This window comes from Microtus pennsylvanicus, chromosome 18 (assembly GCF_037038515.1).
Source record: "Microtus pennsylvanicus isolate mMicPen1 chromosome 18, mMicPen1.hap1, whole genome shotgun sequence".
NCBI lineage: Eukaryota > Metazoa > Chordata > Mammalia > Rodentia > Cricetidae > Microtus > Microtus pennsylvanicus.
Window position 1 is genome coordinate 15027860 of NC_134596.1, and position 25193 is coordinate 15053052.

General features: G+C 45.6%; 1 protein-coding gene across 2 annotated transcripts in view; it reads right to left on the reverse strand.

Annotated features, from left to right (window-relative positions):
- The window catches only part of Entrep2 (endosomal transmembrane epsin interactor 2), a 402661-nt gene that overhangs the window by 50742 nt on the left and 326726 nt on the right, over nt 1-25193 (reverse strand). For both annotated transcript variants that reach the window (XM_075952880.1, XM_075952878.1), the window contains one exon: nt 18606-18740. In XM_075952880.1, the coding sequence (XP_075808995.1) occupies nt 18606-18740 (135 nt within the window). The remainder of the gene's footprint in view (nt 1-18605; nt 18741-25193) is intronic.

Genomic DNA, 25193 nt, shown 5'->3' on the forward strand with positions numbered 1-25193 from the left:
AAGTGCTTCGAGGAAGTTACAGTGGCGAGAGATAATTATTCCTGTATTTAAGTTCCTGTTGAGTGGGAACAAAGTTTTAATTGCTTTAAAGTATGCCTCGGAGTCTCTCATTAGCAATTACAGCAGCAACTGATAACTATTCATAAGAGAGAAACTTTACAGTTCAAATTAATCTCTTGATAACCAAAAATAGAAAGAAAATCCCACTCCTTTTTATTTAGATGATTGAGGAATATTTAAGATTCAGGAAAAATAACGGGGCTTATTTCAAACACTATTTTGGGAGGAAAATGCCATCTTAGCCCTTGAAGAAAACTTTGCAAGTGAAGACTTGTTATGTTAGTAAATTCCAAAATACAGACACCTGCAGATCTAACCTGCTTCTGGAGATGAGCCTTCAAGGGGCAGAGCCCTGGAGCTCCTGAGTCCTGCGTGGTAATGCCTATTTCATAGAGAGGCATTGTCATTTTTCCCCGTGTCAAAATGGCAATTTATCCTTCACATGACAGCAGAATGGCCCCTCGGGTGAAGGGACACATTGCCTTTTCTCAGGAGTCTATCAAAACTCAAAACTCCTTACTCTGGGAACCATAAAGCTTTGTCATTACATTGTAAAGTACGAACTTCACTCAGTGGCTATTTATTTCCTGGGCAGAATCCATAAAAGTTGGGCTTGGGGAACACATCCATCAGAAGGCATTCCGTGAGGAAGAGAGCAAGCTCAATACGGAACACGTGAAACCATGGCTTGTTAGTTTCCTAGTAATTTTTCCAAAGACACGGGACATCCATGAGAGAGAGCAAGTTTATTTTTGCAAATTCAGAAAGGAATCAGTTACTGGCTGGGCTTTGCCTTGTTCCAGCCTCTCCCATGCAGCTTGCAGTAGCTGAGCAATTATCTCCTGCCTGGCCGGGAATCCCTGCTCCACCTTTGAACGCGAGATGATACTGGGATTTAGTGCCTCAGGGTCTTCATCTGTTAAATGAGAGCAATAATACTCTTTCTGGCAGGGCAGTTTCAAGGGTAATATTAGTTCAGAAGTGTGCTTCCAGCAATGCCTGGCACACAGCAAGGGTCAATAAACAGTACCTATAATTACAGAAAACTGTTAATCACCTGGGTGCCTGAGTCTTAAAAAACAGAGGCCTGTGAGGAAGAACTCAGCAGAACTCTTTAGTCCTTATCGCTGATGCTCAAAGTAAAGCAATACTGTTGATTATTAGACAGTTGCATGGCTTAAGTGTCCCTACCAGAACATGCTGAGATGTCATCCTTCTCGGGAGGTATTCAGACGTGGGACCTTTAAGAGGCAATTAGTGATCATGAATAGGTTAATCATGTAGATTGATGAATGGGCTAAGAGACTGTCTCCAGAGCAGATCGTCACAGAAGCCAAGCTGGTCTTTCTTCAGTGGTACCGTCTACCTTGTCAAGATGCGGTACCAGGTCACCACCAATAAGGGAGATGCCAGCACCAGGCTCCTGGACTTCCCAGCCTCTTGAATTGTGAGACAATTAACTCTTAGTCTTTGTTGATTACCCAGTCTTGGGCATTTTATTACAGCAACCCAAAATAGACTAAAGTCACATTCATCCAAAGAATGCTCTTTTTCTCCTTTAGAGCGAATGATTGAGCAAAGTTCAGATGTCTTCCGCCTTTCACCATTCTGTTTCCCTGGCTCTCGAACGTTCTCGTGGTGACGTGTTTTACCCCGATAAGGTTAAGAATAAGCAAAAGCAGTTTGATTAAAGTCGAGGAAGATGAAGAACGAAGTTAAAAAGAATGAAGAGGCACTTGTGGGAAATAGCCATAGCACAAGAAGCCATTTAAGTGATCTTATTATTAGCCTTTGCCTCCAGAGTGCTTGGGAAATGTCTGTCACCAGAAGTAACATTCCCAGTCTATTTAACTAGCAGTCCCAGGCTCCCTTAAAGCTATCAGCACGCCTCTTTCCCCACTCTGCCTGACTGGATGGTTTCCTTGAATGCCCTCCAGGGCCAAAGCAGATAGCAGTTCATTTAGGGATACAGGAAGAAGGTTATTAAGGATTATGGTCTGTGTGTGAGCACGCGTGTGTATGTGCATATACACGTGTGTACACGTGCATGAATGTGTGTACACGTGTATGTATGTGTGCGCACATGTGTATATATGTGTGTATACATGTGTATATACATGGAGGTTAGAGGTTAATGCTAGCTGTCTTCTCCCTCACTCTCCACCTTATTTTTTGAGACAGGGTCTTTGACTGAACCCGGAGCTTGTTAATTCAGTGAAACTGGCTGACCACTGTCATCCTCCTGTCTCATTTTCCCAGAGCTGAGATTACAGGCATGTGCTATCACCTCCAGGCAACATATGTGCTCTAGGGGACTGAACTCAGATCTTGATGAATGGCAAGCACCTTACCAATTAAGTCACATCCCAAGCCCACCCGTGGAGGTAAACTTCAAGGCACGGTGGTCAGTGCTTGAGTGTGGGATCAGGCTGAGGAGGGACGCAGAGGAGAGAGCAACCGGTGGCTTCTTTGGGTCAGCAGTGTATCCCTCCCCACAGCATGTAGCAGCAGACAAAACCCACCAAGGACAGGAAGGACCTGTGCCCTGTGAGAGCTGTCTGCTAGGAACGGTGACATATGTTGGGTAAGAACCCCACCCCCTGCCACAACTGTCAAGATAACCCTGGCACTTCATCGCTGGGGCCAGGCCAGAAGGCTTCAGAATGTTTCTCTTCCTTGCCTCCAGTTTTGACAGTCACATCTCTGAAACAATATCTGCTATAGAGGACATTTCCTAATCCCCACAGTGGGTGTCTGAAGCCCGTATGTAGGACGGCTTCTCTCGGTCGCGCTTGGGGCCGCTGTTGTTGAAAAGGATGGTGGTCTGAGCTGTGATCCCTCTGCAGTTGAGCCTATAACCCAGATGGCATAAATGACTGACTGATGGGCAGGCAGTGCACCCAACATGGATACGCTGCACCAAAGCATGACTCATGTTCCCAGTGGAACAGAGTGCGGTGGTATGGAATTTCATCACGCTGTGCACAATGGCGCACTGTTCCACCTCTTCAATTGTTTACTGTTGGAATTTCCTCTTCAAGATTTTTGGACCAAGGTTGACTGTAGGTCACTAAAATCCCAGAAAACCAAAGGATGGCGGAGCAGCACCGATTAAATCAGCCCCCCGCACTCTACCTCCTCTGCTGGCCTCTGAGGGTTCAGCCCCTCATCGGCTCTTGGCCTCCAAGTGGAGCCTCTTCGTCCTGGCTCCACAGCTGTTGGAAGATCTGTTTCCACAATAAATCTAGCTACCGGGGCTGGAGAGATGGCTCAGAGGTTAAGAGCATTGCCTGCTCTTCGAAAGGTCCTGAGTTCAGTTCCCAGCAACCACATGGTGGCTCACAACCATCTGTAATAAGGTCTGTTGCCCTCTTCTGGCCTTCAGGCATACATGTAGACAGAATATTGTATAGACAATAAATAAATAAATATAAAAATAAAATAAAATAAATCTAGCTACCCTTCTTCCCTCTGACACCACTTTCGGTCACCCCCCCCCCCCGGTCCTAGCTTTTACTTTTTCCCCTTTTAGAGAACAGGGTCTCATAATGTTGCTCAGACTGGCCGTGGACTCCTGGGTTCAACTGATCCTCCTGCCTCAGTCTCCCGAGAAGCTAGAATGAAAGCAGTGGACCAGCATACAGGAGGTAGAGGAGAGTGGACCCGAGGACAAGAACAGAAAAGAGGAAGGGGGAGGGGAAGGAGAAGAAAAGTAAAGAGGAAGAGGGGGATAGGGGAAGGAGTAGCATAGAGAAGAAGAGGGGAGGGGGAGGTGGCAACCCCCAGCTCTCTACCCTGAGCCGCCAGGACTGATGATGACATCATCCATTGGTTGTTATGGGGAGAGAGGGGCAGGAGCTGAGATGCTAGGTCCCATTAGGGGGAAGTTTAGGGAGGGTGGTGGGGACCAATCCCAGGGAGTCCTGCTTGTCTGCCCAACCTCCGTGACTCCGCACAGATGGAAGCTTGTAAAAGCTTGCCTGACTGGGGATCTTCATCTGTGAGGAGAGTCTAGGTCATCCCTGAGTGTGGAATGACTGACTGACAGATCTACAATAGCCTGGAGCAACAGCAGGCAGCGAAGGTGAGCCAGCATTGGGTCATCAGAATGTTAGGTGTTTAGCTCTTGCAGGTGACAGGCATCTGTACCTAAGTGGGTGCATCTGGGTTAGAGTCAGCTTAAACATGGAAGGAACCAACACAAGAGATAAGGACTCATGCAACTGTGGAAGTGGGTGAAAAAACAGAAACTAGACATTTTTAAATAAGGAGACTAAGACAGCTGATAATTATAGTCAGAAAAAAACCTAAATTATATATGTATATATATATATATATATATATATATATATATATATATATATATATATATATATATATTTGAACTAGGGTCTCATTATGTAGATCAGGCTAGCTTTGAACTCACAATCCTCCTGCCTCAGCCTCCTGAGCGTTGGCGCTGTCTCAGGCTTAGATTCGTGTTTGTAACACATACAAAGTTAAACCCCCAATGTGAAACACCAAGTTTCGAAACATCAAATCTAGGTATGCTTGTGAGTTCAGTCCAGGACAATATTTCTGAAAACGCAACACAAAAAAATGACAGTCACAAAGGAACTGAATTTTCCTGCTTTACAACTAAAGGCTTCTCTGTGACAAGCAGCACCCAGACAGCGTGGAATGACGAGGCCCGGACAGAAGATGCTAGAATGGTGGAGGATAACAGTTTAGAACAGAGAACAAATAGCCTACGAGAGAAAACTGTCGAGATTGGCCATCCTCCTATGACAACACGCCATGTATGAAATGATAGCATCCAGAAGAAAGGGCGCCTCTTCTAAGCCCCATGAGACTGAGTCAGTTCGGTTGCCATGGAGAGCAAGCGGGAAAGTCTGGCAGATGTACTCTTCCCCCACCCCAGGTACGCATGCTAGAGAAAATCTAGCTTGTGCTACAAAGTTCACATGGCTGTTGAGTGCCTACTGCTACAGCGGAGAAACTGCAAACAAGCCAGCTCCATTCACAGGAGACATGACCGTGGCCCCTATCTACACGGTACAGACACAAGAAGACGGGTGGGAAGAGACAGTCGTTCATTGTACTGCTAAGGGGCAAACTTTTATGTAAATTTTGATGAGGTGTGCAGCTGTGCAGGGGAATGGCTAAAGTCTCCCCCACAACAAAGGTTGCCTCTCGGCAATCATCGAACCTGTAGAGGGAAGGAGGGAACACTGAGGTGAGGGGTTTTATCTGGGTATGTCACCGGACATTATAATAAACCATGGTCTAAATGCTTTACCCCCAAGGTTTCTGTGTTCAAAACTTAACCTCACGCAGAAGATCTGGGTTCCATCCAAGCTCCCACACAGCAGCCCACAACTATCTGTAATTCTAGTTCCAGAGGGTCTGGTGCCCTCCCATCTGCATGTTCAGTTCCTTGAGACCTTATGCCTTCATCTGACCTTTGTGGACTTCTGAATACACGTGGTACCCCTAAACTCATGCAAGTCCAGACAGACACACACATAAAATAAATAAATAAATAAGATTAAACTTAACCTTAAATGTATGTGTTAAAGGCAGTTGGAGGTAGCTTCCTTAGGGGTGAGGGTGGTACGGGCTAGATGAAGCCAAGTGGGTGGGATACCCTCCCCTATGACAGCCTTAGTGGCTTTTAATGAAAAAGGAGACATGAGCTCAGACACTGCTGTGTCCCATCGTGTGATACCCTCTGATTTACCAAGACCAAATGCCACACTTCTGGACACCCCAGTATTTAGAAGCATGGGCCAAATAGGCCTCTTTTATACTTTATACATTTCTGGATCTCAAGAATTTTGTTATAGCGACAGGAAGCACAATAACACAAGTGTCATGGCTAGAAAAGCCTAGAGCTACTATTATCACACCATTCTCGTGTGTGTGTGTGTGTGTGTGTGTGTGTGTGTGTGAGAGAGAGAGAGAGAGAGAGAGAGAGAGAGAGAGAGAGAGAGAGAGAGAGCGCACGCATGTGCTGAACTTGTTAACTAATTCTCAGGGCAGGGTGTACATTACTCAATTCTAAGATTCTAGGATGTGCCAGCAGGTGCATGGGACAAGGGACAGCCGAGGCATCCATCTGCACAGCAAGGCTTCCTTGACCATCCACAGGTCCGCCACAGTGCTTCAGGCACCACCGCATCTCTGTCCTCTAGCAAGTGGACTGCACTGGGAGCAGAGGATGGACCACATCAGGTATGGAAGCCAGAAATCTAGTTGTGAGAATGCTGCTCAGTCCCTGACATTGTGGGGTTTCCCTGTCCTTCTCCCTAGCACGAAAATAAAGAAGTCCACACTGCTAACCTCACACAGGTTGGAAGACAATACAGTGGACTAAAAGAGCTGTGCATACAAGGCTACAAAGGATAACACTCAGAGAAGCCCGCCAGGTTCCTATGAAAAAAATAATAATAATCACACTATCAGGTCTTATCCTGCCCCTAGGTTGCTTTGTCCATGGTACATTACATCCCATGCCACAGGCTCTCTCCAGAGGCCCCTCTCAATTTGACCACCTCCCCTGTGGCCTTGATATAACGAGAACACACAATAATTTTATTCGGTGCTTCCGTGATTACATTATTCCTCGGAAGTTCCTGTAGCCAGTTGCCTATTGATTGCCGAATCACATCAATGCCCGAAAGAAAGCTGTGAATTCAGCTCTCTCTCTCTGTCTCTCTCTCTGTATCTCTGTCTGTCTGTCTCTCTCTCTCTGATCCTATCCTTCCCTTCTTTCCTCACTCACCTATCACGAAGGCTTTGAGAGCTTTCTCCAGGTATCCCCATACAGAGAAACTGCACTTGCTCCCACTCCCGTGGTTTGCTCTTCCGCCATTGCCAGGTTGCCTTTCTCACGGCCTCACCCTCCCCTCATTCCTGCACATCTTCTCCTACGGCACATTTACCACTCCTCATCACAGTCTCCCCTCATGCCGATCCCAATTCCAAGCTCTGAAAACAACCTCCAGGTGTGGGCTCAGCCAGCGCTCTTTCCCCAGGCTGCTTGCTCAGCCGCGGATGCGCTCGCTCTCTCTCCAGCCTCATACTTGCCTCCTCCCTCAAGCCCCTCACTCAGACACTGGAGCGACTGGGATGCTTTCAGTGTCCAGATGAGATCAGTGAGTCCTAGTCTAGCAGTCCACTGTGAGCGGACAGTCCCGTCTCCAGACCTTGGAACGGAAAGCACACAGCAGACAACCTGCAGCATGAAGAAAGGAGCTGCGGGTTCCTGTGAGGGGAGAAGGATTGCACCTGTTTCTCCCACAATGCACCTGAGCCCTCCCTAGACTGCCCCCCTAAGGCTTGGATTCTTTTGGGTCACAGTACCTGTGTTAGGGTAGGGGTGGCTACAAAGTTCTTGTTAGGAGGGGAACTAGGGCAATAAACTGGGTGGACGGTACACGGGGGAGGAGGCTGAGAGGGCTGTCACATCTTAAAGGGACATTTCCAGGGTGCATCGCATTAGACCTTAAAATATCTAAATAATGAGATTGCAGCTCACGGAGATGAAGAGTGTCTTTAGCATTAACTTTCCCCAAAATGATCCCATTTGTATCATAACTGATTTCTTATCTAGCCTCCCAGACATCTAGCAGTACATGATCTTCAAAATTAAGGTGCACCTCTTCACGTACTTCACAGAACTTCATATAAAAAAAAAAGTTACACTATTTGTAGGAGCTGTGGGCCGCTTTCCTCCTCCCAGCTCCCGGCCACTGGCTAGCTTTATCCAAAATAATTAGACAGAAACTGTATTCTTTTAAACACTGCTTGGCCCATTAGCTCTAGCCTCTTACTGGCTAACTCTCACATCTTGATTAACCCATCTCTATTAATGAGTGTAGTACCACAAGGTGGTAGCTTACTAGGAAGGATCTTAACCCGTGTCCATCTTGGAGAGGAGAGCTATAGCATCTGCCTGAATCTGCTTCCTTCTCCCAGCATTCCGTTCTGTCTATTCCACCTACCTAATTTTCTGTCCTATCAGGCCAAGCAGTTTCTTTATTAATTAACCAATGAAACAACAGATAGATAGAAGACCCACCTACATCAACACTATCTATATTACTTGGTGTTTGTATTGCAAAATTTCTGGAACACGCCAGAAAAGACTAGTTCCTCTAGCTTTATTCATGTCTGTGGTGACGAAGGATCCTGGTCCCTAGGACTTTTGTATCCAGGTGTGGTAAGGGGGGGCAGTATATGTGTGGCCAAACATCTGTGCCTACATCATCACCACGTGTGCAGCTGTTCTGGCTGGAGATTATTAACAACAGACCCTCAGGTGCACCCGAGCTCTTCCCACTTTCTCGGTTGCTGCCCACCCTTTACTTGTAACTGCCCCATCCATAACCTGTGAATGTCTAAATTTGTGTGTTACATTTATCCTATGGAGGAGGTGCATGTGCTTTGGAGGTCAGGAGAGAACTTGTAGGAGTCTGTTCCCTTTTTCTGCCACATAGGTCCCAGGGACTGAACACAGATCACTAGGCTTAGCAGCTACTATCTTACCTCCCGAGCCATCTCAGCACACCCACACCTAAAATTTTGCCCACCCAGCAAAACAACGGATATCCCTCTTGAGACAAAGGGAGAGATTGAAAATATCCATAATCCAACGCTTTTGCTTTGTTATGGCAAAAGCAACACATCACCCAGCAAGGCTCCATTGCCCTTGAACATGCAGAGGCTACTGTCTCAGTGGCTGTACACGCAGTGCCTGACTCAGGCACAGAGAGGTGCCCCAAAATCTTCCAGAATGAAGAAGCTAATCCTTCTTATTGAAAGGCATTTTTGCTGACTTCAGAGACAGGGTGCTTGCTGAACCATGCCCCTCGGTGTAAGCCACAACTGTCAGCCTAAGATAGTCTTCCTGCCACTGTGCTGGAGGCCGCACAAACGGTGGGCAGGGTAGCAACTCAGCATGGTAGTCTTGGTGACAGCCCAGGTAGACAGGGTCAGAATCCGAGCTGCTGGACAGTGTATGTGGTGTGTGGGGAGACGACTGTCGTGTTGAGGGATGGCGATGGCAGGGAACATGGGTTTATTTTTCTTACCCTCAACAGAGTAGAAACTTAAAAAGTAAGGAGGTGAGGGCATAGGGATTCGGCTGTCCTAGTGTGATTTGGAGAGAACCAGGTCACGTGGTAACCCGGAGGTGGGGCCATGCTCTGTGTCGGAGCAGTAGAAGCTGGGATTGGAGAAGGGTATGTTAAGAGCAGGGAGGGCCAGGGCTCTACGTTTATACACAAATTGTTTTCATTTCCTTGGCACGAGTAAGAACATGATCGAGATTGAGGCATGAGTTGGCTTCTCATGTCTCCAGGTTTTTAAGGAAATTGCTTTGTTTTCTCCCTCCACCCCAAGCTTTTTTGGAGACAAAATACCTTTAAAGTAAGAGCACACACTCTTGGGAACTCACTGGTTTCTTGGAAAATGTTGATCTCCTCGCCTGGGGTTTAGCTTTCCTTGGATTATTTGGCTTAGTGTAGCTTGATAAATTAAATCAGGTACATGAAAGAAGGTGTTCCAGTCTGTTTTGAATTAGAATTGGGTCATTATAATAAAATCACAATGGCTTCCTTGAAAATAGCAAGGAATTTAGGGAGGATAAATATAGTATAGCCCATTATGGATATTCCACTAACCAATTTTGATTTTTATGACTTTAAAAATCTTGTAAATACTGAATAGAAAATGTCACATATTTGTGTTGGGTTTGACCTGGTGAGTACAATCTTTAAACCCTAATTTTTAAACAACAAGAATAAGCAATATCTCACCCAGAAAGATCCACAGACATGCGTTTTCAGTTACTGACTCGCCACTGTCAAAGTTTTGGGAAATCAGATACCCATATCCTCATCTTTAAACCCTGTTTTCTGACTACTCAGAATGAATGCTGACAGCTATTCCCCTTCATCAGGGGCAGGGCAGGGATCATGGGGGAGTGAGCTCCAAAAGGAGACTTGCTCACTGCTGTGGAATAATCCTTCTGTACACTGTGAATATGTATTACTCTCATTGGTTAATAAAGAGTCGACTGGCCTATAGTTGGGCAGGAAGAGACTGGGTGGGAGAGGCAGATTAGGAGGATGCTGGGAAGAAGGGCAGAGTCAGGAGTCACCAGCAGATGCAGAGAGAAGCAAGATGGACATGCCACACTGAGGAAAGGAACCAAGCCACATGGCAAAGTGTAGATAAGAAATATGGATTAATTTAAAATATAAGAGTTAGGTAGTAACAAACCTGAGCTATTGGCCAAGCATTTATAATTAATATTAAGACTGTTGGTTATTTGGGAACTGGCAGGTGGGAAACAAAAGTTTGCCTACAACTCATTGCCCATATCGGTGGGCCCCTCCTGACCTCTCCCAGGTTGTGGTCTTCTTTCCCATGCCATGAGTGCTTGGCCAGTAGGATGTCATCATGCTCCAGTCTATAGGAATCCAAGAATCCTAGCCTGACACGATGAAGTTCTGGGTCCCCTCAGGTTGTTGGCTCTGTTCTGTCCTCAACTTGGCAGCTAGAGAATAGGACATTTGCCACGGCTGTAGTACGATGTTTGAGAGACCATCAATATCTTTAAGAGAGAGGGCGTTTCTGCCCCAGGGTTCTCTATTAACTCTTCAGAATGGCATCAGTGTGGCATGATATGGTGGGGTGAGGAGAGGAAGAGCAGGGCAGTGTAAGAGGCAGAAAAAGGTTTAGGGGCTTGGAGGCCTCCACACAAGCAAAGACTACACGAAGCATGAGACGCTCAATGTCTGCATCTTATTCTGGATTCCAAGTCCCTTCGTCATCAGCCACAGGCATAGCTCTGGGCTCTTTCCCTGGCTGGCAAATTATTCCTCTGTAAACTCCATGTACCACACAAGGGGCAGGGAGGGCAGTATCACAAGCAAGAGCATTTAACCAAACCTCACTAATTCAGTACCAGTCATTTAAACACTACGAAAACCAAAACTCTTTGACTGCCAAGTGGATTATATGGGATCTTGCCAGCATCAACTGAGTTCCTTAGAAATGCAGGATGTATAATCTATAATTTAATATGGACACTTAGACACGGAGTGTTACTAATCAGATAACTAAGACCTCAAATGGGACTATACAAAAGATCAATGAACCCACTACAATTGCTGACCTAAACAGATAGATGGAGGAAACCAATCAAGGAAGCATTTCTCCAGCCCCCTCCTCCACTAGGTACTGGAAGCGTTCTTCAAAGGCTAAGCGGGGCTCCTGTGACCATCTGTGCAGATCAGTCCTGCCCAAGGTGACCCCGTTCCCCACAACCCAGATTTGTTCTAGGACCCAAGAGCTCTACCACTAGCAAAGCAGCACAGGGCCCCCGAGGAGCCCTCCCTTCCTCGGAGGAAGCCATCCATCACAGCATGTCTTAAGTTTTCAACAGCAACGTTGTGTTAAAAATGACTGTGCCAGCAATTACAAGAAAATGCGACAAAGCGATTAGATTTATACGTCTCTCAGAGGAAGGAGTATCTGTAACTGTGAAAAGAAAGTAGAATGTCTTAAGTCAAGCCTATTCGAAGAGCACAAGCTTGGGTAGCAACGAGGGTCTGGAATCTGCCATAGTGCTTTGATGCATCCACACTGCTCAGAAGAAAGATCTAAGGAAGACCTGCGAAGAGCAGGAGGAAGGGAGAGGGCAGTTGTGGTCCAAGGGCTCCAGGACTATGATGGAGACTGATGAGGGGGTTGCCGGCGTTCATCATCACACTGAAAGCAAAGGGAAAGACAGCGGATGCAGGGACAGCAGGGAGAGACGGCAGAGAAACAGAGTGAACTGGGGTGGAAGACGCAGTTTGAAATAAGAGGAAAGAGGCAGTCATGAACTATAGATAAAAAATGGTCCACAAAATATGCCACTGTTGTAAATACACTGAACTGGGGGTGGGGGACAGGGGATCGAATACATACTTCAAAGAAATGTGTACGGGGTGGGAGATACATACTTCAAAGACATGTGTACGGGGTGGGAGAGATGGTTCGGGGCCTGAGTCACACTGCTCTTGCAGAGGACCCGAGCCAGGTTCCCAGCACCCATACTAGGTTGCTGACAGTTGCTGTAACTGATGGATCTTGTGCCTTCTTTTGGATTCTAGGGGTGCCTGCACTCATGTGTGCACACCTACACGCTGAAACTCTTTTGTAATAATAATAATAAATCCTTTAAAAAGTAAACCTGTCTGAATTCGAGCGAAATGCAGACACATATACCCAATGGCCATGTGGTATCAAGACACGCCTTAGTGGAACTCATAGACCTAATAATTGAAAAATGCTATTGAAATCACACCCAAAAACTGTCATACCAGCTCTGCAAGTGGGGAGAAGATGGGCCACGAGTAAGAGCATACAGGTACCTGACGAGAAAGATGGAAGTAAGGTGGGTTTGGTCATGCTGCATTAACAAATATCCCAACAAGACATTACTTCTCATTCATATTATACACCCAATGAGTAAGTTGTGGGAGGCTCTATTTCCTGCAGTGATCTGATCCAGCTGACGGGGCAGGACAATGAAAAATTTCACTTTCAGAGAAGGACCTCTGAAGACACCTTACAGTCAAAGCTTTGGAAATTATACCTATAAATTTGCTCACGTGCCCTCAGCAACCACAGGGATCTGAGAAACACAGCCTTGCAATGTGTGGGAAAAGCTACAAATTTTTTAATGAATTAATTACAATTTATTTTTAAAATTAATTTTAGTTTACATGGATGTGCGTGCATCTGAGCATATGTATTGCACCATGTGCCTTCAGGAGCCAGCAGAGGTCAGAAGAGGCATGGGTCCCCAAGAAGTGGAGTTACTGCAGGTTGTGAGCCACCATGTGGATGCCGGGAACTGAACCCAGGTCCTCTGTGAGAGCAGCAGGTACTTTCCGTCCCTCAGCCGTTTCTCCAGCCTCAGCTGGAAAGGCTGAAAAGATGTCAGGAGGATCTTAGGACTTTCCCTATGTAAATATTCAACGACAAAAGAGAATAGCGTGTCCTAAGATGGAACTGCTGGGGGAGCTGTTCTCAAGAATTTCATATTGGCAGAGATAGAATCTTCTGGAACAGTATTCAATACACTTCATAGAGAAAACCGGCAAGAGCAGTGCTTTACGGTTAGAACAGGACACTGGGTACTGCAAAATCCCAAATGAAGTTGAGTCCATTCATGCTTCAGGTCACAGGGCAACCCACCAAATTCTAAGAGAAAGAGGGAGCCTCCAAGGAGAAATATGAGCGCCAGCTTGGAGCAAATGCAGTCCAACACCAGCTCTAGCTAGATGGGCAATGAACAGGACCACACAGGTAAGTCACCGGACAGATGAAAGCAAGAAAAACCGGTCTAGTGGAAATTCTACGAATAGGGAACAGTGGTCTGCCAGGAGTAGTGGCTCATCCATGAAATTTCGAGCAGTCGAAAGGCTGAGGCAGGAGGATCACCAAAGTTCAAGGCCAGCCTAAGCTACACTGTAAGACCCTTGTCTTGAAAAAAAAAAAGTCATAGAAATGAAAAATGCGTTAGGACCATCAATATAACCAAGGGAAGTGACCGAGGAGAGTTTGGGGTGTCAGGTTGGCTCAGCACAGAGAAGTCCCTTTCCACGCTATCAGACTGCAGACAATAAGAGTGTAAGATCAAAGAGGAAATGAAGAACATATGCTAAGCGTTTAGTATTCTGTTGTGCTGCTGCCCACACTAGGGAGGCTTTCTCGCTTCTGCCTGAGAGCCACAGGATTAAGGAGAGCTGGAGGATTAAGATGTGCTAAAATTTTCCTGAGCTCTGCTTGTACTCCTGCCTGTTTCAGCGGAATCCCTTTCCTCTTATCTCAAGAAAGCAAAGATTTGCAAAGATGTCCTAAGACATGATTGACACCACTATCCTGTTAAACTGCAAGAGCCCGTTTACTAAAGAATGACCTAGGGGCTGTCTGCAATAGCTGCACCTCTACTTATGCTTAAACTGCAATAGAAACTTCCCTTCAGTAGCCAAGGACCTAGGGACCACCCAGGGATGCTCACACAGAGAGAATCCAGACACCACTGATGGTTACATAGAATTCAACACCATGGCTCAAACTATAGAAGCTGAAAAACAAACAAACCATAGGATGGGGTTGGACTCCAGAGCTTTAGCTATGTCTACTGCCTGCTGGAATACAATACCTGGTATTTGGTTTGTTGAGAGCCTCATTTCTATAAGTAGATGACCTACAAGATGCTGTTAAGAGGATGACAAAATACAACAACATCCTCTCATGGACGGGAGTGGAATTTACTACCCAGTGATGGGAATCACTGGGCAATTTGGAACAAACAGTATTTATAAGCTTTAATGTCAGGAGCAGGGAAAACAATGTGTGCTCCCCCTTCCCACCTCCATTTGACAGTGCCCTGAAGTTCCCAGTTATAGCAAAAAAAGCCAGGAAGGTGAGTGAGCCATCCAGACTGGGGTGTGAAGGAGTCATTTCAGGAGTTGATGAACTGGAGAAAGGATACCCAGAGAACCAGTAAAGCACTGATCCCAGGTGTGTCTATGAAGGAGAGCTGCCCACAAGTCAGTGGAGCGAGTGGGGAAGTCTATTTTCAGTGTGGTTAGGGCACCATCCGATCAGCCTAAGCCTCAGACACAACAAAACATGAAGGTGAGGTCCCTGTTCTCAGTCCTGATGTCCTGCCTGCAACATCAGAGAACTCCAAGCACTCTGAACGCCAGGACCTACGCCACTGAAGGTTATAATCTGTTTCCTTGATCCGGAAGCTTTTGGCTTGGACTGAGCTTCATTGCCAGAATCCTAGGGTCTTCAACTTGTAGACAGCCTGTTGTGAGACTTCCCAGTGCCCATAGAAAGATCCTCTGACTGTATTTATGTCTATAAGTGTCCTGCTGGGTCTGTTCTCTAGAGACCCCTGGCTAATACAGAATAGGAGATGTAAAACAACCTCTGTATTACAAAGGATCAGCTACCCAAGAGTCCCTACTGCTAGAAACTGACTTTAGCAAGACCATGGGATACAAGATCAGTAGCAAGCATCAAATTCAGATACAACAATAAGAGATGATTCTAAAGTATTATGAAAATAAATGGGGAAAGGGGATAAATAACTCAGAATGTGTGAAGATCTATAAACTGAAAATTACATGCTGATGAAGATAATAAACACTGTTGGAATAAAAGGAGACCTAAGTAGACCTGTTCAAAGTAATGTGTGGGTTCCACATGATCTCAATCAGAATCCCAGCAGGGCCGCCATAGAAACTGACAAGCTTGTTCTAAAATGTATATGGAAATGCTAAGAACCTAAGATAATAGGAACAAGTTCAGAAAAATAACAAAACTGGAAGACAGCAATAAGCCACAGACAGACACTTGCGTCCAATAGTCTCCATCTCGCTGCTCTCAGGCAAAAGCAAGTTCTCATCCCAGCGCTACTATTCTCTATAGAGACCTCCATTAGGGGTGGGGTAAGGTCCCCTTCTCCTAATTTTCATCATTGCTATGACTAGATCATCACCTTTCCACCGTGGTCATCAACCCTGTCTCCCTTGAGCCTTCTGCCATGGGCTTTGATAGCTTCTGCCTTGAGTGTATTTTGCAAAACGGATCAATAAGAAGTTTGGGAGAGTCTTTCTTTTGTCTTCAACTCTTATCGGTATATGGGGTATCTGCATCTACCCGAGTGATGGAGGAAGGTCATTGGTTAAGGAATAAAGAAACTGCTTGGCCCCATAGGTTAAAACATAGGTGGGAGGAGTAAACAGAACAGAATGCTGAGAGGAAGTGAGCTCAGAGACTCCATGCTCCCCTCTCACGGGCAGACGCGACAGCTCTGCTCTCTGAGGCAGACACATGAAGCTCAGACCCAGGATGGACATAGGCTAGAATCTTTCCCGGTAAGACTGATGCTACACAGATTATTAGAGATGGGTTGATCGGGATATGAGAATTAGCCTGTAAGGGCTAGAGTTAATGGGCCAAGCAGTGTTTAAAAGAATACAGTGTCAGTGTAATTATTTCGAGGCATAAGCTAGCAGGCGGCCGGGGTGCTGGGGACGCAGCCCTGCTGCTCATATTACAACACCTGAGGAAGAGCCACTGACAAGGTTCAAACAGTCAGCTGTGCTAGCCAGCCTTGGCTTGAGTTCCTCGACTTCATTCCATTTGGCTACTCCATCAACAAATTTCCCATTGCCTCTTCTCATCAAAGGACAGTGAACAAGGATGAGACTTCACAGTCCAGGCCACCCCAGGCTTGAGCCTGCACCTTAGAGAAAACATCATTCCCAAACTTCAATTCACATCTCCTTGGAGGGCTTTATGTAAGTGGACCTTGCATCTCACTGAGTAAAGATTCCAAGAGGAAGTCCAGGGCCTTGGGGCAGCAGACCAAAGACTCCATGACCCATTAGCTTATAAAATAGCAGGACCGTTTGGCTAAATGTCTGCCGATGGTTCACTGTTAGAAGCTGGATCCTTGGGGCTGGAGAGATGGCTTAGCAGTTAAGAGCACTTGCTGCTCTTATAGAGGAACAGAGTTCAATTCCCAGCACCCACACGGCAGTTCATAACCATTTATAATTCCTGTTCCACCCTGCTCTGGCTTCTGTGGTCACCAGGCAATTTTATATTTGTACATATAAAATAAAAATAAGTAAATATTAAAAGCTTGGGGGTTTAGGAGGCAAGACTTCAGGAGTCCTCGGGTCACTGGTAGAAACCCTCCTGGGGGATTGTGGGAGCCTGACCTTTCCTCTTTCGCTTCCACTCCCTTGCCTGCGATGAGGTAAGTGGCTCTGTCACATGACACACTCCTGTCATCCTCTGCAGGCTCACCACAGCCCAGAGCAGAAGGCACTGTTTGATCACACACTTAAAACTCTAAAACTAAACAACAAACCAAACCTTTCCTCTTCCAAGTAGATTACTTGAATTTTTTTTATAGTGCCTTAAAGTGACACACACAAGTGGTCCCCAGAGCCCGAGATGCCCTGGAGGCTTGCTGGCTTTCCCAGGAGGTGGTGGTCATACTGTCTTTGTGGTTACCTAGGGTCTGATTATGTTCTTTACATGCAGGGAGAAAGCATACCTGAGCTCAAGCACTAACTTAGACGATATCAGAAAGATCTTAGAGTAAGCAGAGTTCATTCACTCCCCATTGCAGTGGGCTATGAATGGCCACGCAGGCACTGGACACTGCTCCTGAGCAGACCCCAGCAATGAGATGCGTGGACTATGAAGATATGTAATGGAGAGCCACAAGAAATAGTTGGTACCAGAGAAGCATCCCTGTGAACCTGCAGCTCTGGCTTCCCCCGTTCTCACGGGCTGTCACTTCGGTGGGTACTAGGAGCCAGAACTTGGCCCATTTCCCCATGTGGATAGAGCAGGTGTTGGGGATACTCCCTCCAAAATAAGCAAAATAACCATGTGACCACCGTCCTTCTTCTCCCCAGGTTGGAGGCATCTGTCTTTGGAGCCTGTGGTCCACAGAAATGGTTTCCGGCCATAGGCCAGAGCTCTCCACTGTAAACAGTCTCACCACCAACAAAGAGGTTCTTTGATGGCAGCACAGCTTTCAAAACATTTCAGCCACTTCCTTCCAAGGAAAGGACTAGGTTGACTGTATTTTTAAGAAGCCACTTTGGGTTTTCAGGAAAATAGCCCTTGAAAGAAGACAGGTATGGGGGGGATAATATAGATAGCATTTCCATGTGCCCTCCCCACTTTTTCTTTGAGACAGGATCTCACTGTCTGGCCCTGGCTGGCCTGGAACTCTTCATGCAGATCAGGCTGGCCTTGAACTGACAGAGATCCACCTGCCTCTGGAGTGCTGGGATTAAAGCATCATCATCGTGCCCGGACAATATACTCCCTTTAAAAAGGATCAAATTCTTTATGTAGGAACCATGGGGAATTATAAGATCTCTTCCTTTATCATTTAGTTACATTTGTTTGTTTATTTATTTGTCGTTTATATATTGGTTGCATGAGCATGCCACTGTGTGTGAGGAGGAAAGAAGACATCGTTCTGGGGTCAGTTCTCTCCTCTTTCCATGTGGGCTCTGAGGTTCTAACTCAGGTCACTAACTTGATGCCCAGGGTCTGTACCCACCGAGCCATCTCACCAGCCCTACGTATCATTTTAGAAGTCAAACGCATCACCATGTAGACCTTGATGGAGTCACAGCAGAGACTGTAATCATGGTAAGCTCATCTGTGAAGAGTTCTTTCAGCCATTCTTACCCTGCTTTAATTTGTCAGAGGCAGGAAAATTACCTGGCAAAGATGGAAACGGGGGGGGCCAGAAATCAGAGCTTCCAAAGGACAATCTACAACGCTTTGAAATACGTTTCCCGGAAGGATGATCCTCAGCATCCAGCCACCTGGATGAGTCAGGAGCTGAAAGGATTCGCTATGCTAATAAATCATCCTCCCATTTCCAGGAGAGGGAAGGGCTCGCAACAGGCACCGCCCAGCCTCACCTTTAAGGTCAGCCGCACAGCATTGCAGTTCTCCTGCAGCGGGTTCAGCTTCAGTGTCTCCCCGAGGTTGCTGCATCCGGATGAGTGGTGCTGCAGCTCGCAGCAGACGCACACCTCCACGCTGTCGAACTTTATCTAAACAGGAACACAGACAAGTCTCGCATTAGCACGGCATCTGGCCTCCGAAGCACGCTCTGAGGTCTGTTATGACACAGCAAGGACACGTGAAATGGCTCCATTGGAAACAGACCAGGACAGCTAAAACAGTTTCCATTGACCAAGGCCACGAATTACTTCGACTTCTTTTTTCAAAGCAATCATTAAAAAAAGAAAGCGGAGCTGGAGAGCTGGCTCAGTGGGTAAGGGGGTGCCACCTGCACACAGGTATCTGAGTTTGAATCCCTAGAGCCTAGGGGAAGCTAGGCAAGGCAGTACATGCCTATAACCCTAGTGTTCCTATAGCAGAATGGGAGGCAGAGGCAGGAGAATCCCTGGAGCTCACAGGCAAGCCAGTTTGGTGTGTACAGCGACAAAGAACATAGATTCTTAAAATCTATCTTGAGAAAATTCTTCTCTCATACAATGCGTTCCAGCCACAGTTTCCCCTCCCTCCACTAGAGGCACTGTCTTGAGCAAGGTGGAAGGGGAGGACAGATTTCCAAGGTTGTCCTCTGGTAGCACATGTCTCTCTCTCTCTCTCTCTCTCTCTCTCTCTCTCTCTCTCTCTCTCTCTCTCTCTCTCTCTCTCACACACACACACACACACACACACACACACAGAAAGAGAGGAACATTATTTTTCAAGCAGTCTTTAAGTTGCATGAACTGCAGGTGGGCTACAAGAATAACTGCAATCTGAAAGATACTCCGGCATTGACTGCTCTGTAGAGATGAGCTTTGCCTCGTTCTTCTCTCATGGCCAGAAATCTCCTCTTACTCCATCACTCCATGGTCCCTGACATCCTTTCCATCCATCAGCATGCAGCCCATCTTAATCTTCAAGGCTCCGTGGGGTTTCCCATCCCCACCTCTACCTAATAGTTGTTTTGTTTCCCTGGAGTCTCACTTGTTGTCATACTACATGAGCGGTCACTGTCAGGGGACTCTGGATAAATTAAAACAGCTCAGAAAATTAAGGGCCATGGGAGGAAACAAATGCATTCACAGAACTTTGAAAAAACAGTGGCAAAGCAGGAAATAAGGTATGAGGTTCTCCGCTACAAGAAAAAGATCAGATTTGCCAGTGCCTGAGCAGAAATGGGATTTTAAAAAGAAAAGAAAAGCAAACCCAGATATAAAATGCCTAAACAGAAAACAGTCGCTTAAACCTGTGGGATTTTATTCAAAGCTGATGTAACATGAAACAAATTCTTTCCCGCAGACTAGCAGGTGCCCACTTCCAATAAATCCTGACAAACGCTTCACACCAGGTGACTCAAAGTGCCCATGTTATTTTCAGACAAATATTGGCCCGCTGTAACTGTAACAAATGAGTTTTCATCGAATGATGGACTGCGAAGGATGGTGCCATAGGCACCCATGTATCATGCCTGTCATTCCTAATCACTGGATGTGGGCAGGACGCATCCACCACATCCGCAGAGCTAAGGAATGTGCAGGGATTCATCAGGGGCTGGCTCTTCCTACAAGGCATGCCCCCTGCAGGTATGCAGCTCTGGTCCCCAGATGCCAAGTTGCCTTTTCATCTGAGCTGTGTCCATGGACAACGCCCACACCAAGCTCTTTCCCTGAGTTCCTGTAATTCTCCCCCACACTGCTTACCTAGGCTTCTAAGTGTTTATCCACAGTGCTTCTTTTTTTACGCCTTTGCTTTCCTCGTGTGCAAGCTTGTATCCCCAGCATCTCCACATCAATCCACAGGAGAACAGCTTCGGATGCATCCCAGGACACCCTCAAGACTGGGCACTGGGGATTTTGTGACTGGCTCTCACCAGCCAATGTGAGCAAAAGGGATTGGATGGGAGCTCTGAGCCTCAACATCTCTACCTAGGCTTTGTGATTCTGCACCCTCCTTCCAAAACTAATTACCTTCCAAAGAGACAAGACTAAATTCTGGGGAACTGAAAGGCCCTACTCCAGGCCTCATCAGGAGATTCATAAAGTATAGCTATATATCTGTTTTTCCCATTGGTACAAGCATACATGACATTATTATGAAAAGGCTAATAGTTTTCTTATTATCCAAATGAAACCTCTACCAACAAAGGGCATAAGCATTCAAGCTCACCTGCATCTTCGCCAATTCTCCCTAGGTGATGCTGGACTCAGACACTGCTGTCTGTGGGGTGTGTCATACGATAGCATCACATTTTAGGAGATGGGGCCGCCTTCAACCTTGCCCATTTTCTTCACCATTCATTTTGTGAAAGAGAACACACACACACACACACACACACACACACACACACACACACACGTGTTCAAGGCAAACCCAGGCAGGCCTCCTCTTCTCTGCCCAGGAAGCTCATCACCTCCCTCCTTGTTTTGGGGATCACTTGCATACTTCAGTCTGTATATTTTTCCCAATGACACTTTCATTAATTTCACTAATTTTATGCACGCAGAGTGTTACTATATTTAGATGCAGGTGAGTGATGTTTGTTGGCATCATATTAAATGGCATGAATACATTCTATTTTTATGCCTAACCTACTGATGGACATTTGAGTTGTTCCCAGTGCTTGGTAGTTGTGGTTCCAAAGAGAATGACCTACAAAAGGGAGTGGCGCTATTAGGAGGTGTGGCCTTGTCAGGGGAAGTGTGTCACTGTGGGGGCGGGCTTTGATGCCTCTGGCTTAAGCCTCCCTTAGCGTGACAGCCACCCAATTTCCTGTTGCAAGCAAGACATAGAGCTCTCAGCTCTTCCAGCATCACACCTGCCTGTATGCTCTATGCTCCCCATGACAATAATGGATTGAACCTCTGAAACTGTATGCGAGCCATCCCAATTAAATGTTTGCTTTATAAGAGTTGCTGTGGCTGTGGTGTCTTTTCACGGCAACAGAAACCTAACTAAGGCAGTAGTTAAGAGTAAAGCTGCTTAGCCATCCTGCATTCCAAGTCACATACACAGCATTTCATTTGAGGATAAATAGACATCTGAATGGAGCTACTGGGCCTCTAGGGGTCTTTGTAATAGATCATGCAGGAAAATTTCCACTGTGCGTGTGTGTGTGTGTGTGTGTGTGTGTGTGTGTGTGTGTGTGTGCTTTAACCAATTTACATGCCACCAGAACAGTGCCAGTGTCCTTAACTTTCATATTCTGGCTTCATAATTTTGGCAAGAAAAGTAATGAAGGGAAAATTTCACCAAAATGAGAGACTAAGCCAAGAAGAATGCACGCAGGCAAGAGATAGAGGAAATTCTAAAGCAATGAGAAAAGAGCAAACAGACCATCTCTGCGACCAAGAGAGTCACACTGAAGCAGGAGACAGAGGCTCTGGAATCTATTCCAAAAATGGGAAACAAAGCTCGCCAAAGCCACCCGGGCAGGCTCATATTGACAGATTCTCAGTCCTTTTGGAGCGCCCGAGGAGAATTAGAAACAGGAATGTAGGACACCAAACACAGCATAATAAAACCATGATAACTTCAGACTCCAAGAGCCAGTACATGCATACATGGCTCTGTTAAATATGTGGCTTGCAGACCCCACAGTTTCTCATGGTATAAAATTGCCCTTTTCATCCTCCTAAGACAATTACCGTAGGGCAAGTTTTCAGCTTTGGTGATGTCCAAACGTTTACTCGTATGTTCCAACCATTAATGTAACAGCTTTTCCTGAGCCCTAGATGCTAATGATGTTCTACTGGTTTTCTCTAATGGCCTTATATGTTTATCACTATTTTTTGATGCACAAGACTTTTATAGTTGTTTTTTATGTAAGAGGCAGGACTTTGGTTGAGGCTGATGATCTGTGCCTAGAGATGTTCAGGTGATCTAATACCTGCGGCAAGGCCTTCTCCTCTGCTTTGCTTCAGACCCATGTGAATCCACTTCTGGCTTTACTGGTCTGTCTGTCTCCACCACACACAGTCTTGATTACTGCAGCTATAATCCAGAAATGGAAAAGACGTTTCCTCCCCATTTTATTCATTTCATTTTATTCTTTTCTCCCATTTTATTTCCTCCTCTTACTCCCATATATGCTTTAGAATATGACTGTCAGTGTCTATAAAAAATTCTCGCTGGGATTTTGATAGGCGTCAAATAACCCTGCGCATCAATTTAGGAAGAACGGACAGTGATTTTTATGTTATGTTTGAATTCAAGAATAGGGCACGTCCCTCCACTTCCCTTGATTTATTTCACTACTGTTACAGAGCTTTCGGTGAATGAGCCTGACACACGCTTTGTTGGAGTTATACGTATTCTGAGTGACTAGAAATGATACTTCACTTCACATTTCAGTGTCTTCTTTCTCATTCCCAGGGTAGACCAACACATCGAACTGTGGGTTTCAGCGTGTCCTGTAACCTTTCCAAACCCATCTGTTAGTTCTTTGTCGGTGTTATTTATTTGCATTGTTTGCTGTCCTTTAAAAACTTCCGTTGGGATTTCACACGAAGACATCAATGCCATCTAAATCGAGTTGGTTTTACATCATCCTTTGCAATCTCTATGCCTGTAATTTTATCTTCTTGTCTGACTACGCGGGCTGGAACTCCCATCGCTGTGGCCATGCTGAGTAAGACCCGAGAGAATGAGCAGGCTTGCTGTGTTCTGCATTTCAGGGGGAAAGTACTCATTCTTCCAGCACCGACTGTGTTAATTGTAGGATTCCGCAGCCACGTTTCCAGCTTGAGGGCATCGCCTAGGCCTATTTTTCTAAATCTTTTTGTTTGTTTGTTTGTTATATTTTTCTTAAAAGTATGAGCTCACTTTCTTAAATTCCTTTAGACATTATCCAGTGAGGAGAAGGCTACTACAGTTGGTGTGTGGAACCCGAACCTGCAGTCGGGTTAGGCACAGTTGTCAGTTCAAAAAAAAAAAAATCTTCCGAATAGTCACAGCTGATTTCCAGTTCTACAGATCGGATCAGAGACTTCTGGCTCCTTTTTTTTTTTAATGGAAAATCGATTTTTTTCATACAATATTTTTAAAATCTGATATGTTATTTTTTTAATCACAAGAGGACGTTCAGTTTTGCCAACTGTCCTTCCTGCATCAGCTAATACAACCATGTGGCTCTGCTTCTTGGTCCTGTTGAACGAGTGGATTAAATTGATTGGCTTTGTAATGATGTGTATGATTTAGAAACATGAATATGTATTTCCTTGTGCTATTTTCAAGGACTTCTGTGCATATATTACTGAGTAATCTCCAGGTCTCTTTTTCCGCATTGTCTGTGTACTTTTGGTAGAATGATACCAGTTTCATTAAACCAACCAAGGAGTGTAACTTTCTCTTCTATATCCTCAACTAGCATGCAGAAATGATATTAATTTTTAAAATATTTGGCATATTTGCCAGTGAACCCTTCTGGATCTGGCTATTTTGTTCTGGGGAGTCTTGAAATTATGGTGGATTAATTTTGCTGTTCCTCAGTGTCTCTATTATTTTTTTGTTAAAATTAATCATACATATTATAAGTCTATGGGGATTGAGCGCAGCGTTGATTTTACATTGTGAATTTCGTTACCCCAGTTTACAAATCTGTCATTCCACAAACCAATTCTATTGTGGTAAAACATTTTAAAATCTACCTTTAGCATTTTTTTTTTTTTTGGTTTTTCGAGACAGGGTTTCACTATGGCTTTGGAGCCTGTCCTGGAACTAGCTCTGTAGACCAGGCTGGTCTCGAACTCACAGAGATCCACCTGCCTCTGCCTCCTGAGTGCTGGGATTAAAGGCGTGCGCCACCATCGCCCGGCCTCCTTTAGCGATTTTTAAACATACACAGTACTGTCATTATACACACCACTGCGCAATAGCTCGCTAAGGCTTATTCCTTCTGTCTTCCTCAGTGGTTCTCAACTTTCCTAATACTATGACCCTTTCATACAGTTCCTCACATTGTGGTGACCTCCCCCAGCCAAAATTTTCGTTGCTACTTCATAACTGTAATTTTGCTACTTTTATGAATCATAATGTAAAAACTACCTGATACTTTTGATGGTCTTAGGTGACCCCTGTGAAAGGGTAGTTCGACTCCCAAAAGGGTCGTGACCCACAGGTTGAGAACCACTCTCTAACTGAAATCGCATATCTTCTGACTGGCACATCTTTTTCGTGTCTCCTGCTACAGGGATTATCATTCTGTTCCTATGAGGTCGTTATTTGGATTCCAATGTAAGTGGCTCACATGGTGCTTGACTTTCTGGGCCTGGCTTGTTTCACTTAGCACAGTACCCATGTTTCTTACAAATGACAGAATTTCCATCTTTTAAGGGCTTATAAGTACAACGGGATGTAACCATCGATCTAACAACAGGCTTTCAATCTAACAATGGGCTTTTGTGTTGTTTCCATATTTTTGCTATGAGAAGCAACGAACCCACCTGTGTGTGTGCCGCCATTGCTTCCAGCACACATAGTTCATATCCTTGGGACACAGACCAAGAAGT